This window comes from Tupaia chinensis, unplaced genomic scaffold (genome assembly GCF_000334495.1).
Source record: "Tupaia chinensis unplaced genomic scaffold, TupChi_1.0 Scaffold000544_1, whole genome shotgun sequence".
NCBI classification, from domain to species: Eukaryota; Metazoa; Chordata; class Mammalia; order Scandentia; family Tupaiidae; genus Tupaia; species Tupaia belangeri.
Window position 1 is genome coordinate 2543379 of NW_006160056.1, and position 17682 is coordinate 2561060.

A 17682-nucleotide genomic window follows, 5' to 3' on the forward strand; every position below is an offset into this window, starting at 1 on the left:
GTGACCAGTGAGTGAGAACTTCAAGACCATAAACAAGATGAGCCATTTAAAAACTCACTGAAGATGCCTATAAAAATAATTTATTATTTTAAGAAATAAAACACACAACGGAGCTACATAAATGGCTTTCAGAGTGTGGGCTGTTTTGATTAGCTATGCCCTAGATGCCTCCAGCCTACTCCCATTAGCATGGATAATTGAGAATCTGCTGTATTTCCATTTTAACGCAGTCTAATTCATTTCAGGCTCTGAGAGGAGAATTTAGCTCACTTTACATGAATTTTAGCACACAGCACTAACCTCTATACAGTCCGAAGAAGCCTTCATAGCGCAGCACTTTCTTAAAACAGTCAAAACTGTTTTTATACATGAGTTCTCCCACAAAAGAGCCAGTTGATCGTTGGTTTTGCATTCGAGTTTTTACAAGATCGATTGGATACACAGCAGTGGCCCCAACAGCTAAAATGAAAAAAATACCAATATTTCAGAAGGAAGTCAGGTCAGTCAGAGTAAAGGAGGAGGTGTTAAAAGAAAAGAAATAAATTTTATATGTACAGATTTTAAAACAGCACTTTCTTTTTATACTCTTAATAAACACTAGTGGATTTTCATTCAAATACCTCCTGATAAATGAATGCTATAGATGGTTTAATTTAAAAGCACATCATTATGGCCTAACCTTATTATTAATCTGCCTACCTGCAGGTAAGCAAAAAATTGCCACTTTTAAGTCTCTGATGACATGATGGAAATCTAGGAAAAAGTCCCCTTGGCTCTTATTCCCACCTCTTACGTACTAGCTTGGAGAAAGCCCAGAAGAGACTTTGTCCTTTAACATTTCAAGAAGGAAAGTCAGAAAAGATAAGAGAAATAGTGAAAATGAAAACATGGCACGTATCCATGACTAACCTCCAGCAATAGAACCCAGACCAAACCTGTAGGCCGACTCTGCAACTTGTAGGAGAATTGGCCGAGCCGAATCACTTGAGGCCTTCTTCTTTGTGTGCACAGGAATGGAAGGGCAGGAAGACAGAGGGATAGAACAAAATGAGCACATATTATTTTTTTAAAATGGCATGTGTTCTAAACCCATGATATAACTATAATGTCAAAGAAGAAAGTAGGATTAGAGTCTATTAACTCTTATTGATACAAAGCTTTTATTGCTACTAATGTTCAAAATCAAATGTGAACATAATCAAAGCCATTCTTTACTAAAAATAATGTTATAACCTGTCTCTTTTCCTAAAACATTTTATTTATTTACATAATTTTATTTATTTATTTTATTATTATTTTTGTAATGGGCACATGTGGTGGCTAGAGAAGACAAAAAGAGGGAAAATGAGAAGTCACCTCCAAGGGAAGATTACCAGGCTGCAACTCCTTCTTCTCCTGGGATTTTGGGTATGCACGTACACATGCCTGGTGTGATTTTCAAGCTGCTGGGTCTGGGACTCAACATACGGTTGGCCATGTGGGAGTTCAGTGCCTGAGTCACCAGCTACTTTTACTTGCTGGCCCCTATTTTATTTTTATTTAAAGAATTTTGAATTTGCCAGAAGGCACACACACTCACTAGACAGAGCCAGAATAAGAAAGAGAGGGAAAATGACAAAGCACCCCCATGGAGAATGGTAACACTGCAATCTGCTCCTTCTCTCCCTCTTTTCAGAATTTTGGGCATGCATGCACATATACCAAGGATATTTCTCAAGCCACTGGGTCTGAGACTTGAATTTCATAGCTGGCCTTATGGAATCCTGCCGTCTTAACCACCATGCCACCAGACGACCCATTAATCTATTTTCAAATGTTCAAATCTCATCAATGACCAGAGAAATGAGAATTTTAAAACATCATGAGACATCATTATTCATCAATCAATTTGAGAGTTTTTTGACTTGCACATTTTTTGACTTTGTTTCAAATGGCAAAACCCAGTCTGACAAAAACAAACTTGCTCCAATCTGTCACTAAATCAAGTATAAGCTGAAAGAACTTAGGTAATACACACATCAAATCCTTAAAATGTGCATAACTTCTTACCCTGCGATTTATTTATAAAAAGGCTGCATAAATGTAATCAAAGATCAAGCTACACTAATGTTAAAAAGCAGTACTCTTTTTTTTTCCCCAGAGTTTTTTTTTTTTTTTTTGCTATAAGGCACGTGCGCTCACCAGAAAGACAGAGAGAGACAGACAGATAGAAAGCGAGAAATCACGCCCCCGGGGGGATGGCCGCGCTGCAATCCCTTCTCCTCCATTCTCCTCTCGGGATCTTGGGCATGCACGCACACGCGTCTTGGCATTGAGTTTAAGTCACCGGGTCCGGGACTTGAACCACGGTTGAATACATGGGAGTCCAGCAACCAAATCTCATCAATGACCAGAGAAATGAGAATTTTAAAACATCATGAGACATCATTATTCATCAATCAATTTGAGAGTTTTTTGACTTGCACATTTTTTGACTTTGTTTCAAATGGCAAAACCCAGTCTGACAAAAACAAACTTGCTCCAATCTGTCACTAAATCAAGTATAAGCTGAAAGAACTTAGGTAATACACACATCAAATCCTTAAAATGTGCATAACTTCTTACCCTGCGATTTATTTATAAAAAGGCTGCATAAATGTAATCAAAGATCAAGCTACACTAATGTTAAAAAGCAGTACTCTTTTTTTTTCCCCAGAGTTTTTTTTTTTTTTTTGCTATAAGGCACGTGCGCTCACCAGAAAGACAGAGAGAGACAGACAGATAGAAAGCGAGAAATCACGCCCCCGGGGGGATGGCCGCGCTGCAATCCCTTCTCCTCCATTCTCCTCTCGGGATCTTGGGCATGCACGCACACGCGTCTTGGCATTGAGTTTAAGTCACCGGGTCCGGGACTTGAACCACGGTTGAATACATGGGAGTCCAGCAACATAGCCACTATACTAACTGCTGGTCCCAAAAGCAGTACTCTTTTAAGAGCAAAATTCTGGAAATAATCTAAATGTCCAATAATAGAGGGCTGCTGAAAAAAAGGACATGAACCATCCCTTTGTCTCGTGTGTCCACACTATGTATGCTACCGCACACCAGTCACTTAATAGCCATTTTGGTTATCAAATGGCAAAAACATAGTGTGCATAGATATATATGGTTCACTACTATCCATGGGTCAGGGATCCATGTGGGGCCTTGAATAGGGGGAACTACTGGAGGTGGTTGTGTTAGAAATCTTGTTTCTCCTCTTTTCTGTCCATCCTTTCTAAATTCATACTTTAAGTCATTCAGTTGCTTTGTTATTGTTCTTTCGACCTATTATCCTTACAGTGTTTTCGATGCCAGAACATTTCAGAATATTGCAAATCTCTACCTGCATGAATAAAATAGTAATTTTATGTCACACAGAGTTGTCAAATGAGGGTGACATTTAGTCAGTGCTTAATAAATACCTGTTGAATGAATAAATACATCCAATGAAATTTGTTTTTCAAAAACCATGATAATTAAAATCAGTGAACAATGAAAATAATCACCAATCCCAGCTATCAACCCACTGGATTTTAGTTGCTGTCAAAGTAACACAATTTTAATACAATGAGATCATTGGGAATCTCCTTCAAAGTCATTTAACTGAAAATAGCTTTACATAGAAATATGCATCTTTTAGAATGTAAAAACATTTCTGCTCCAAATTCTATGTGTTGTTTCTAATTCCACCCTTATATAGATGGAAATCAATACTACCTTCATTTTGACAGACACATCCCAAAGAGAAGCACTATTTTATTTACATGGATACAAATACACAATACTTAGAAATATTCTAGAGTCAAAATAATGAGTGAAAATACTGGGAGGAGAAACCTACAAATACTAGTGATTCCGCATATAAAGACAAACGAAGCCTCAGGCTTTTATTAGACCAGGGCTGTAAGGTACTGGAGCAGGCACCCCTGGCCCACAGGTGCATGATCTCCCTTACTGGAATTTGGCCCACTGGGGTTCATGAAGTACAAATCCAGATTCCAGGCAAGGCCACTGTGAACTGCCCTAAACCTCTAAGCAGCAGCCAATCATTTCCTGCTGTAAATCTTCTCAGTCTAGTGTAACCCTTTCGTGGCCAGTTATCAACAAGCGCCCATCGCAAACTCTCAGAAGCTGCCAGGGCTCAACGGAAAAATCCTGAGATGCCACTGCCAGCTGGAGAGCTGGAGGAATCTAACAAAATAAAATAAAATAACTTCTCTCCTTTTCTTAATCCCCAAATTTCTACGATAGCTGGTGGCACACAGGCAAGGAGATAATCATCTTGTAAGCACTGTTTAAAATCAAAGGGAGGGGAGAGCGATGTCTTTCCTGTCTTTGCACGTGACTACACAGTTCTTTCTCCTGCACTCAGGGGAATCGGCTTCCTCTTTTAACTGTGGCCAGCTGGTTTTCCAGAGGTGCCTAGTTAGGATTTACTGAACACACACCCACTACTTTGACTGCACACAAAATTCACCGCTGCACTGGGGTGGGAGAGAGCTAAAGGAGGGGGGTCCTGGCTTGAAGCCTGACAGTCCTAAAAATGTAGCCCGCATCAACCCATTGTGGTCAAACTGGCGTCTCTGTACAAACCCAGAGCTCCATGCCAAAAACTGTTAAGTCTCACAGGACTCAGAGGTGGCTTTGCCTTAAAGGAGGTATTTTTCTAAAAACGACGCTCGTCTGTGAGTAGATTTATTTTACAAACACCATGTATGCACAACACATGCTTTAAAGGCTTTTCTTCTCTAACCCTCATCTACAAAAAGTTGACCAAGAGTTAAATGAGGAGATCTGAAGTCTTCAGTTTCTGGAACCAGGCAACTCCAAGAGATTGGTTTCTATTAACCATAAAATAAAATTTAACATTCCTAAAATTGTTTCCACATAACTTATGAATCCATTCACAGAGAAAATAGGTCTAAAAGCCTTCAAACTATGACTCCAGACTAAACAAAATTATCTCATTTTGATATTCAGAAAAACGGAAGGCATGGCAGTTAGACAATGTGCTGACAAAGTGTCTCTCTATGGAGCAAATACGGCTTTCATTCAGCAGTGCAGGGCTGCTGATGGGGATGCTGTCCCCAGCCAGGGCTCCATCCCCACACTGCTCACATGAGATTTAGGAAGCGAAGTAGGAAAGATTTTCTGCCTGTGTGTGGAGTGCGAGGCTTCCTTCCAGTGCAGTTAGGAAATTGTCCCATCTTTGAAAGCAACAAACGAATGCCCAATGTGTATTCATCAGAACATCTCCTTTCTGTTTGAAATTGTTTGAATTTTTGGCGCACAATGGAAAAGGGACAGGTCAGATACCAGGCCAAAAGCAACTGCAAGGGAAAAGGACCTGGGGACATCCCACTAAGGAAATAGCAGGAAGGTCATCTTTGCTCACCTGCCTCTGGGCTTCGGCCAAGTTGAACGGCAGAGTTCCCTCTTCCAGGGGAGCAATCCGTTCAATGTCTGCAAGGGTCATACGTCTGGAGGGAAAAACAAACATAAACAACCACAAAAACAGCGATGTGTTACAACTTAAATGTAATTTTACAGTGTTCCCACTTTTGTTTCCTATATTTTAGCATCATATTTAATTTGGCTTCTTTTTCTCCTGATTTCTGTCCTCCTATACCCCCACCTCTACTTAATTCCTTTTATCAAGCTAATTAAAAAAAAAAAAAAAAAAAAAAAAAAAAAAAAAAAAAAAAAAAAAAAAAAAAAAAAGAAAGAAAGAAAAAAAGCAAGAAAGCCAGCTTACCCCCTTGGCTCATATAAATCTGCTAACTGAAACAAGATGTCAACCTCCATGGGTGTAACCTGACCAAATTTCTGAGCTGCCAGAACAAACTCCTCTGTATGGAAAAAAAAAAAAGTTAAAAGGGAAAGATTTAAGATGAAATAGCCACTCAATTCAGCATTCACTCAAGGCACTGGAATGGGTGACCATCACCAAACGTTATCATCAGCCAGAGAATCAAGTCAATTCAAATAGGGTAAGACTTTTTGCAATCCTCTCACTCATTTGGAAGGAGTGTCACAATATTTTCCTTAACACTTGGTTTAAAAGTTTGGTGCCATTTGAAGGCTCTGAATAAATGACACAGGATATTATTTTATTCACATTACAGGTCAAGGAAAATAAGCAAGCATATATGAAACGTTATATGCATAGGTCCCAGGAGTTTATATAAATGGAACTCTTTGGCATGTCCAAGGGAATTCTCTGTTTTTATATATTTTTAAAAATTCCATTGTAATACTGATAATGTCTTGTTCTGAGCCTATAGACCAACTCACACTGTCATCAATATAAGTTTACTGAATTCTTATGTATTAATACTTTAGGAGCCCACATCAGTGGCTGTCAATTTAGCTCAAGTTTTAGTAAGAATTGAAAAGCATTTAAGGGACTTCCATGTTTTCCTCATTCAAAGACCGAATTCAGTTTATATAAACCTTGGTGAAGATAACCTTGTTATCTGCTTTTGCTTGTCTGATCAAATGATAGACAACACACATGTACCATACGGTTAACATGTGAGTGGGATAGAAAAATCTACACCATAAACTCCTGGTTGTTTTCCTCACTCTAATAAGAAGATACCAGGATACTTACAGACAAAATATTAGATGTATTCTCACTCACCCTTAGTCACCTCGACATCTTTCCTGTGGCCGGCCAGAGTGCTGTAGATCTTTCTAATGAGCTCCATGTTGTTTAAGAGTGAATTAAATCCATTAAAGTAGGAGAAACTAACTTGATGGGATGTGGTACCTCCAGCAGCCTCAAATAGGTTGAAAATAAGAGAAAGAAGAAAAAAATAAACAGAAGATTTATAAATGAAGAAGATTCAGAGATATGTGTATTGAATGTAGTGTGGAAATACTCAAAAATACATATATAAGAAGAAATCAACATAAGTATTTTTCTTTCACATTAAAAATGTTATAATTTTTTTAAGAAAGAACTGCAACTAATCATGACCAGAACTTGTACTCTCCACCCACAACTCCAGAAACTAAATAAATGCATGTGTAGGATTATAACAACAGGACCAGTAGTAATTTACAGAGTTCAAGTTTCAATTGGAAATGTTTTATAAGTTGGTTTATTTCATCTAATGAGCAAATCTTAAGGGCTTATACATGCAAAACTATACACGTGCACACATGCATGTACTTATTCATGCAAAATTCTATTGGTGCAAACACACTAGAAAAGTAGTCAATCTAACATTAATATCAAGGCATGTCATGGTATTTATAACTGGCAATAAATAATCATTTAAATACAGACATTACATTGGTGGTACTTCTAGCAAAAAAGCATATTATGGTAAAATTATGAGATGTCATATACTTTGATGGGGGTTAAGACTGGTTGGAATTCTGATAATCAAAATTTTTAAGAAACCGTATTTCTTCCCAGGGGACAAGGGAAACAGACAGTATGTCCACTATGAATGAAACTTCAGTTTGGGGTTTCAAATTCTATCCTTTCTTAACAAGACAAAATCTTTTTTATGAGGAAAGCACTTCTTTATAAGGTAACAACACATAAATTTTCACTTAGTAATCAATTAAAATAGTTGACGTGAGAGTTCAGTATGGAGTAGGAAAGGGAAGTCAAGAAAGGGAGTTAGATCAACAGTGTCAGAGTGGAAATGGTGGTGTGAGAAAGTCAGTCTCCAGAATGAGGCACCAGGGGGATAAAAAAATGTAGAACCAAGAGGTTCCTCTGAGTTCCTGCCATGCTAAGCACTACGGGAAACCCAAAGGATGGTGAAAACAGTGTCTTCTTCCTGGGACTAGTGAAAGAAGAGTTACCACTGAATAATGGTCTCAAATCTCAGTGCCCATCAGAAGCATCTAGACACTTCTGGGATTAGACTCTAATGCCTCATTACCTAAAGATGGTGAATCACAGGCCTAGAAAAGACCTTAGAGGGCCAGCAAGTGGCATAGAGGTTAAGGTGGCTAGACCCCACATGGCTGATTATGTGGTTCAAGTCTTGGACCCAGTGACCTCCTGGAAAACTCACTGGGCATATATATACACAGGCCCAAAATTCTGACAGGAGAATGGAGGAGAAGAGATTGTGGAGTGATCACCTTCCCAGGGGGATGATTTCCCACTTTCTCTCCATCTGGTGAGTACATGTACCCTAGAGTCAAAAAACAAAACAAAACAAAACAAAAAAACCCACTGAGATTCTGTTATCCATGTTGATTCTGATGTTTGATCACAAAGTCTTGAGAATCACTACCACAGAATGTGGCAGGACAGCCCTTGAGTTGATGAAATGAGGAGAGCAGTTGAAATCCACTAGGAGGAATGCTCTGTGATCCTTGCATGCTATTGTAATCACGACACATGGATGGCGAGTGAACAAGTGAATCTGAGGGTGAGAGTTCCTGTTCTCTAACAGCAATATATGTGTGCAAAGTTTTGTGATTTTTTTTGACTTGGAGAATAAACAAGATTAGCAAAAATCAACAATTGACATACCTCATCATATACAGCAGAATTAACATGAGATTACATATTTGATTTTCCCTGTTTCTTTAACCAGTTAATACATTTATCTAAGATATTCTATATGTGAGAACTTCAAAGAGTTTGTGGAAAATGGAATTTAAGTATGAGTTTATATTGGCATACACACACAATCTGAATTCTGTGCATAGTTTTTCATAATATGCATTTCCATGAGGTTTTTGAAGACTCTTTGTCTTATCCAGACAACAAATTGAACTACCCAGTAAAACTAGCCCAGGGGACCAGCAGTTAGCATAATGGCTATGTTGCTGGGCTCCCATGTTGTCGACTGCGGTTCGAGTCCCAGACCCGGTGGCTTAAACTCACGCCGTGCGTGCGTGCCCAAGATCCCGGGAGGAGAATGGAGGAGAAGCGATTGTTGCGTGGCCATCCCCCCTGGGGGGTGATTTCTTGCTTTCTATCTCTCTGTCTCTCTCTGTCTTTCTAGCGAGCGCATGCGCCCTACAGCAAAAACCTCTCCAAAACAAAACAATACAAAACTAGCCCAAACACATTCTTTGTAAATTTGATAATCTATACAATTATGTTTTTAAAAATGTTAATGTTTTTAATAAACAAATATAAAAAACCTCTTAGAGAATATATAAAAATGATTTTTCTACTCTCTTATTTATAGAATTTGAACAGGTAGAATAAACTCTTCATTAGGACAAGTTACGACTTACAGCTACTAGGCAGTCTTCTACAAATGGTGTCAGGACATGGGGACGGATGGTAACCATGATGTCTCGGAAGTCAATGGCTGTGACTCTTCCAGTCTTGGCATTGTCTCGTTGCACAAAGGCTTGTTTTGCATGCTCCAGTTGTATTTCCTACAAATAAAGGAAGTGAAATACTTAACTGATGTTTTTCACTTAATTACTACTATACAAATGACTGTTCACCTTTTTCTTTTTTTAATTTTAATTTTTCTAAAGCAAAAATTGCAGACTTTTTTTTTTTACAGAAAACTCTATACTCCTTCGTCTGTTAAATATTTTTTCCTTTGCCCCTCCCACTAATCCTCTACCACCCCCTCTCTATCACCTGCTTCCCTCCCTTATGGTCTCTGGTATCTACACTTATACTCTCTACTATCGTTTTCAAATCTGGTTGAAAAAATACAGATTACATCTTGATTTAACAAGCTCCCACCTGCTTGTTAAATAGCACCCCCAAGCTACTGTCACCTTTCAAGAGAGAGAGAAGTTTGCTCAGAACATGATGTCTTCAAAAAGTGAACTCCACCTTAAATCTCCTACTCAAAGAAATCAAATCACTTGCGTGCTCTGCTAGAGTCCAAGAACACAAAGAAAATGTAAACTGGAATGACATTTGGTAGGTTGAAAGATCTGGCCAAACCCAGCTTAGGTTTGCAGAAGATCAAAGGAAAAATGCCTACAGGGACATTAACCTCTCTCTAATGAAATGAGGAAAACTCCTAACCGCAACCTTGTACACAAATACATGATGTAACAACAGATGAAAGGCGTGCTTCTCCTCTGGAATATGCCGTTCCTCTGACACAGGGTTTCTCAGCCTTGGCCCTGGCATGATTGCCTTTTTGGGCAGGCTAAGCCTTTGTTCTGTGTATATCTGTCTTCTTGCCACAAGATACTAGTAGCTTCTGCCTCACCAAGGTTGTGACAATCAAAGATGTCCCCAGAGAGAACATATGTTCTGGTTGAGGACTGCTGCTCTGGAAGAGAGAGTTGAATGGCATGTGTATCAGAGGGGGCAAAACTGTAAGAGTATCTTTGAATATATTTGATTCATATGTCTTAGAGATAGGAAGTCCAATGGAAGATTTCAGTTGCTATTCCCAGGGGATAACTGAATCATTGACAAAAGCACAACCTACCATCAAATCTCATCATATGCCTTAGAGGAGAAGCAAAAAGCAAAATATACAGGAAACAAGAAATGGAAAATTATTTGTTGACAATAACATGTATGTTGATGTACTTGATTGAGACAATATACAGTGTACTCTGGATGGAAAATCTCATTTTGGATGTAGTAATGATGTACAGTGAATGAACATAAAAAAATAAATTTAAATAAAAAAAATTAAAAAAAAGAACATTTTAGTATCTCCTCACAACACTCTACTCACTTCCCAAGGAAGCCCTTGGAGTTAGAGCTAATTTCTAGGCAATTAAAAGGTATCACTGGGGGGCCAGCAGATGGCATGGTAGCTGGGGCGCTGGACTCCCACATGACCGACCACAGTTAAAGGCCTGGACCTGGCAACTTACTTTCTCACTTTCTCTCTCTGTCTGTCTCTGCTGAGTACAAGTGTCCCACGGCAAATTAAAAAAAAATAATAATAACGATAATAATAAATAAAAATTATTTTTTTAATTTTAATTTTTCTAAAGCAAAAATTGCAGACTTTTTTTTTTTACAGAAAACTCTATACTCCTTCGTCTGTTAAATATTTTTTCCTTTGCCCCTCCCACTAATCCTCTACCACCCCCTCTCTATCACCTGCTTCCCTCCCTTATGGTCTCTGGTATCTACACTTATACTCTCTACTATCGTTTTCAAATCTGGTTGAAAAAATACAGATTACATCTTGATTTAACAAGCTCCCACCTGCTTGTTAAATAGCACCCCCAAGCTACTGTCACCTTTCAAGAGAGAGAGAAGTTTGCTCAGAACATGATGTCTTCAAAAAGTGAACTCCACCTTAAATCTCCTACTCAAAGAAATCAAATCACTTGCGTGCTCTGCTAGAGTCCAAGAACACAAAGAAAATGTAAACTGGAATGACATTTGGTAGGTTGAAAGATCTGGCCAAACCCAGCTTAGGTTTGCAGAAGATCAAAGGAAAAATGCCTACAGGGACATTAACCTCTCTCTAATGAAATGAGGAAAACTCCTAACCGCAACCTTGTACACAAATACATGATGTAACAACAGATGAAAGGCGTGCTTCTCCTCTGGAATATGCCGTTCCTCTGACACAGGGTTTCTCAGCCTTGGCCCTGGCATGATTGCCTTTTTGGGCAGGCTAAGCCTTTGTTCTGTGTATATCTGTCTTCTTGCCACAAGATACTAGTAGCTTCTGCCTCACCAAGGTTGTGACAATCAAAGATGTCCCCAGAGAGAACATATGTTCTGGTTGAGGACTGCTGCTCTGGAAGAGAGAGTTGAATGGCATGTGTATCAGAGGGGGCAAAACTGTAAGAGTATCTTTGAATATATTTGATTCATATGTCTTAGAGATAGGAAGTCCAATGGAAGATTTCAGTTGCTATTCCCAGGGGATAACTGAATCATTGACAAAAGCACAACCTACCATCAAATCTCATCATATGCCTTAGAGGAGAAGCAAAAAGCAAAATATACAGGAAACAAGAAATGGAAAATTATTTGTTGACAATAACATGTATGTTGATGTACTTGATTGAGACAATATACAGTGTACTCTGGATGGAAAATCTCATTTTGGATGTAGTAATGATGTACAGTGAATGAACATAAAAAAATAAATTTAAATAAAAAAAATTAAAAAAAAGAACATTTTAGTATCTCCTCACAACACTCTACTCACTTCCCAAGGAAGCCCTTGGAGTTAGAGCTAATTTCTAGGCAATTAAAAGGTATCACTGGGGGGCCAGCAGATGGCATGGTAGCTGGGGCGCTGGACTCCCACATGACCGACCACAGTTAAAGGCCTGGACCTGGCAACTTACTTTCTCACTTTCTCTCTCTGTCTGTCTCTGCTGAGTACAAGTGTCCCACGGCAAATTAAAAAAAAATAATAATAACGATAATAATAAATAAAAATTAAACAAATAATTATTTTAAAAAGGAATCAATGACATAGTTCTTGAAGATTTCAAATTATTTAAATAAAATGTGCCTTTCTTGGATGATGGTAAGGAATTAACTTTTAAACTCTGGTGAGACAATAATTTACAGTTGTGTAAAAAAATAATTGCTTTTATGAATGAACGCAAACTAAAATATGATAAAAAGACATCAATCTGCTTTAAAGTGGTTTCTCCTTTCCTTTCCTTGGAAAGATGGGAAGATACGAAAAGATTAATAAAATACTGAATCATATTTAAAATTGCATAAAGCATAAATAGTGGGTCGTTATACTTTTCTCTTTACTTTTATGTAGTTTGAAATATGTACTTAAAAGATAAGACATTTTGGGACTAGCAGTTAGCGTAATGGCTGTGTTGCTGGACTGCCATGTAGTCGACCATGGTTCGAGTCCTGGACCCAGTGATTTAAACTCAGGCCGGGCGCGTTTGCGTGTGTGCCCAAGATCCTGGGAGGAGAATGGAGGAGAAGGGATTGCGACGTGGCCATCCCTCCTAGGGGGTGATTTCTCGCTTTCAGTCTCTCTGTCTCTCTCTGTTATTCTGGCAAGTGCACGCACCCTATGGCAAAAACCTCTCAAAAAAAGAAAAAAAAAAGATAAGACATTTGATAAGAATTAGAGTTTTATCTTATTGAAAACACCTCTTTGCAGCTCTCCCCAGGGGATAACTGAATCATTGACAAAAGCACAACCTACCATCAAATCTCATCATATGCCTTAGAGGAGAAGCAAAAAGCAAAATATACAGGAAACAAGAAATGGAAAATTATTTGTTGACAATAACATGTATGTTGATGTACTTGATTGAGACAATATACAGTGTACTCTGGATGGAAAATCTCATTTTGGATGTAGTAATGATGTACAGTGAATGAACATAAAAAAATAAATTTAAATAAAAAAAATTAAAAAAAAGAACATTTTAGTATCTCCTCACAACACTCTACTCACTTCCCAAGGAAGCCCTTGGAGTTAGAGCTAATTTCTAGGCAATTAAAAGGTATCACTGGGGGGCCAGCAGATGGCATGGTAGCTGGGGCGCTGGACTCCCACATGACCGACCACAGTTAAAGGCCTGGACCTGGCAACTTACTTTCTCACTTTCTCTCTCTGTCTGTCTCTGCTGAGTACAAGTGTCCCACGGCAAATTAAAAAAAAATAATAATAACGATAATAATAAATAAAAATTAAACAAATAATTATTTTAAAAAGGAATCAATGACATAGTTCTTGAAGATTTCAAATTATTTAAATAAAATGTGCCTTTCTTGGATGATGGTAAGGAATTAACTTTTAAACTCTGGTGAGACAATAATTTACAGTTGTGTAAAAAAATAATTGCTTTTATGAATGAACGCAAACTAAAATATGATAAAAAGACATCAATCTGCTTTAAAGTGGTTTCTCCTTTCCTTTCCTTGGAAAGATGGGAAGATACGAAAAGATTAATAAAATACTGAATCATATTTAAAATTGCATAAAGCATAAATAGTGGGTCGTTATACTTTTCTCTTTACTTTTATGTAGTTTGAAATATGTACTTAAAAGATAAGACATTTTGGGACTAGCAGTTAGCGTAATGGCTGTGTTGCTGGACTGCCATGTAGTCAACCGTGGTTCGAGTCCTGGACCCAGTGATTTAAACTCAGGCCGGGCGCGTTTGCGTGTGTGCCCAAGATCCTGGGAGGAGAATGGAGGAGAAGGGATTGCGACGTGGCCATCCCTCCTAGGGGGTGATTTCTCGCTTTCAGTCTCTCTGTCTCTCTCTGTTATTCTGGCAAGTGCACGCACCCTATGGCAAAAACCTCTCAAAAAAAGAAAAAAAAAAGATAAGACATTTGATAAGAATTAGAGTTTTATCTTATTGAAAACACCTCTTTGCAGCTCTTGCATTCTCCTGTTTTGATCCAGCCCGTTCCTGCTGCAACTCCTTTCTTGAGCCTCTACCACTGGCTCCTTTCGTGGGAGGCTTTTATCTGCTCTCTGTCCTCATGTCTTCTCATGCTACCTTCCCAGGCAAAGTGCTCCCTCCCCTCAATCCCTCAAGGATTTCTTAAAAGTAAGGGCTTGACTCCCACATCCAAATGCCACTCCTATCTGCTGGGCCAGAATTTCTCACTGCTTAGAGAACATACTGCTGTAGGTATCCTGTAAAGACCACAACATCACACATCACTAACACACTTTTATAGATCTCCCATCCAGTGCTCAAACCTGATCTACCCCACCCCCATGTTCAAAACTTAATTGTTGGCATGTTGTTTTTCTGGGTACCTCACCTAAAAAACTGTCACCTTCAATTCTTCAAGCTTCCTTTCCCCCAGAATAAACCATTAGCCAAATTATATCATACAGGCCTTTAAAAGTTCACCCAAGGGACAGCAGTTAGCATAATGGCTATGTCACTGGACTCCCACGTAGTCTACCGTGGTTTGAGTCCTGGGCCCGGTGACTTAAAACTCACGCCGGGCTCGTGTGCATGCGTGCCCAAGATCCCAAGAGGAGAATGGAGGAGAAGGGATTGCGGCAAGACCATCCCCCCTGGGGGGTGATTTCTCGCTTCCTGTCTCTCTGTCTCTCTTTGTCTGGCGAGCGCACGCGACCTATAGCAAAAACCTCTCAAAAAAAAAAAAAAAGTTCACCCAAATGCCTCTTTTCCTTTTCATTCCTGATGATACTGGTTCAGACTCTCCTCAGACCTGCCCTAAAATACCCCTAGGGCCCCAGCTATTGGTTGAGAGCTTCTCTCTGGTGTCTGTAGTCCACCTTGCACACATCAAGCCACCTTTCAGACTCACAGATCTGACCTCGATCTCCCAGCAAAGCACTGAAGACCCTATGGGAGCTACTCTCAGCCTCTTCTCCCATTAGCCCACAACCAGCCCTGCCAACCTTCTGCAGACCCAGGCTATTGCCTATACTCTTCCTTCAACCTAATGCAGACTGTTGCCCATTTTTCTTGCTCCTAAAAATCCTACCCCCTTTTCCAGATTTAGCTCAAATGCCACCACTTAGGTTAATACATAACTAGGCTTCATAACTGTAAATAACTGACTTGTATTCATATGATCCTTTGCTTGATATATATATATATATATATATATTTAACTTACTGTATTGTCCTACATTGTAATTAGTTGATTACAATCCTTTCTATTTCCCAACTTAGCCAGAGAAAAGTCACTATGTTCTGTTTATGCCTATTCCACTTAGGGTGCTGGGCAGAATACTTGAGATATAGTAGACACTCAATAAACAGGCATTGTCATCAGTGAAAGGCACTCTATAAAGCCAACCGAGTGAACAAATCATAATCTAATGAACTAAAAAGGGTTCTCTGTACGAGTGCCTCCAATCCAGGAAGAAATCAACTGGTAAATACCCTGTAGTGAAAAACGACCACAGTATGTATTCAATTGAAAGTAAATGAACAGTCTCCTTTGAATTGCCAGACCCACTGCTGAAGCTATCATAAGCCAAGATTACTCTCAACAACAGTAGATCTGTTCAGCTATTTACCATTTCCCCTAGTTTATAACTCAAATAGAGTCTTAGAGAGATCCTCAGACCATTACACCAAAAAAATGGCATCACTTTCCTGCGACGGCAGTCTCTTCAGAAAGCGAGAATGTTAAGAATAGCCTGTCTAGAATGCCAGGCTGAGAAATGGACAAGAAAGTGAAGGGCCGAGGCACACCCTGCAGGACAAGGGGCACGTCTGAGATGAGGACAGTGCCAGCTACAGAGCCCTGTGCCTACTCCTGCATGACTAAACATGTATGAACGGGGAGTCTCAATCTTTTAACTCTGATGATGAACAACTTGAACATCTCCCACATCTCTTAAATATAGGGGACAAGATCAATTCCAACTTCTAACAAGAAGTTAGATCTACATAGTTCTCTAAATATTAGAGTAAATGAAAACATTTAGTTAGGTCATCCCTCAACTTTAAAAGTAGCTACTGAGCATGAGGGTTGCCTTCTGCAGAACATCTGTGTATGACATGACTGTTTTCCTCTGGGAGAAGAATTGGAAATATTACCTCAACCAAATCAACAGCCATGACAACAGCATTTATCAAGCATATATTAGGCATCTGACACTGTTCTCGAGTGCTTCACAGGGATTAATTCATTTAATGGACATGGCATCCCTATCAGGGAGGTGCTGTTAATGACACTAACCTCAGTGCAGCAGCTGAGGAATCTAAGGCTTCACAGACAGGAAGCAGTCAAAGGAACCCACACTCAGGCCATTTTGCCTCACGGACAAAGCTCTTTATGCCTCACTAGTGCATGCAGAGATCCAGAGAATGCTACTGTCAGAGAGCAGATTCAAAAATATATCTGACTCTTTGGAATCTTAAGAGATGTAGAAAGATAAAAACTTATTTACTTTTAAGTTATTTTGAATGTTCAGGATTTTGCTTTTGGTTATATTCATGGGAAAACAGTAACATTTTGAAACATTTTTCATTTAAGGCAAAAGCTTTCTATGCACCCAAAGCACCAGGATTATTTTCCCAACAGTTGCACAGAACCAAATGGAGAGAACCAAATGGAGATAACCAAACCTTAAAGGCCTTGCACACTTTTTGCTCTTTCTCCCAGTACTGGAAGATTGAAGAGGAGAAAAAACAAAGAAGCTAACACAGGTAACTTCATAAATATGATTCTGGAATCTATGATCTTAGACATAAAACATCAGGCTCACTATGCACAGCAAAATGACTTAAAAATAAAAGCTCTTATTGGCATCTCTAAAGCTAATATTTAAGGGAAACCTAACACATTTGTAGGGCCAACGAGAGACTGACAGTTCCTAGATCTGAACCCAGGAGAGATAAAGCTGGGATGGAGCTCAATACACTTAGAATACAGCATACATAAAAACAGCTTTCATTTCAAAAATGAAGAGGACCAGAATGGGGGACAAGTCACATGTGCAGGGGAGAAAAGACACATAGGAGAAACAATAGTTACCTTCAAATATCTAAAGGTTAAAAGACCATCAGGTAAAAATAAGATCTTCAATTTTATTTATTTCATGAGATAGAAAAAGAGAGAGAAAGACAGGGACCATAACAGGGTCTTGCCATTGCCACAACCCTCTCTCCAGTTTTCTAGCCACCTAGGATCATGGCCATGCTATGGGGTATGCTCGGTGTGTTCAGGTCAACCACAAATCTGGACACTGAGCCTTCTCATATGGCTCCAGCATTGCACAGTGGTGTTCTACTACCTGACCCACCACCAGAGGCTGGAGCTCTGAATTTCCTTAA

General features: G+C 39.1%; 1 protein-coding gene across 2 annotated transcripts in view; it reads right to left on the reverse strand.

Moving 5' to 3' along the window:
- Positions 1-17682, reverse strand: part of SLC25A13 (solute carrier family 25 member 13) — a 225507-nt gene that overhangs the window by 95060 nt on the left and 112765 nt on the right. The window contains exons 6-11 of one of the 2 annotated variants that reach the window (XM_006157502.3): positions 9244-9390; positions 6665-6803; positions 5777-5870; positions 5417-5501; positions 910-994; positions 301-459 (exon numbers count right to left, since the gene is read on the reverse strand). In XM_006157502.3, the coding sequence (XP_006157564.1) occupies positions 301-459; positions 910-994; positions 5417-5501; positions 5777-5870; positions 6665-6803; positions 9244-9390 (709 nt within the window). Of the gene's footprint in view, positions 1-300; positions 460-909; positions 998-5416; positions 5502-5776; positions 5871-6664; positions 6804-9243; positions 9391-17682 lie in introns of both variants that reach the window. The other variant, XM_006157501.3, reaches the window with a different exon arrangement.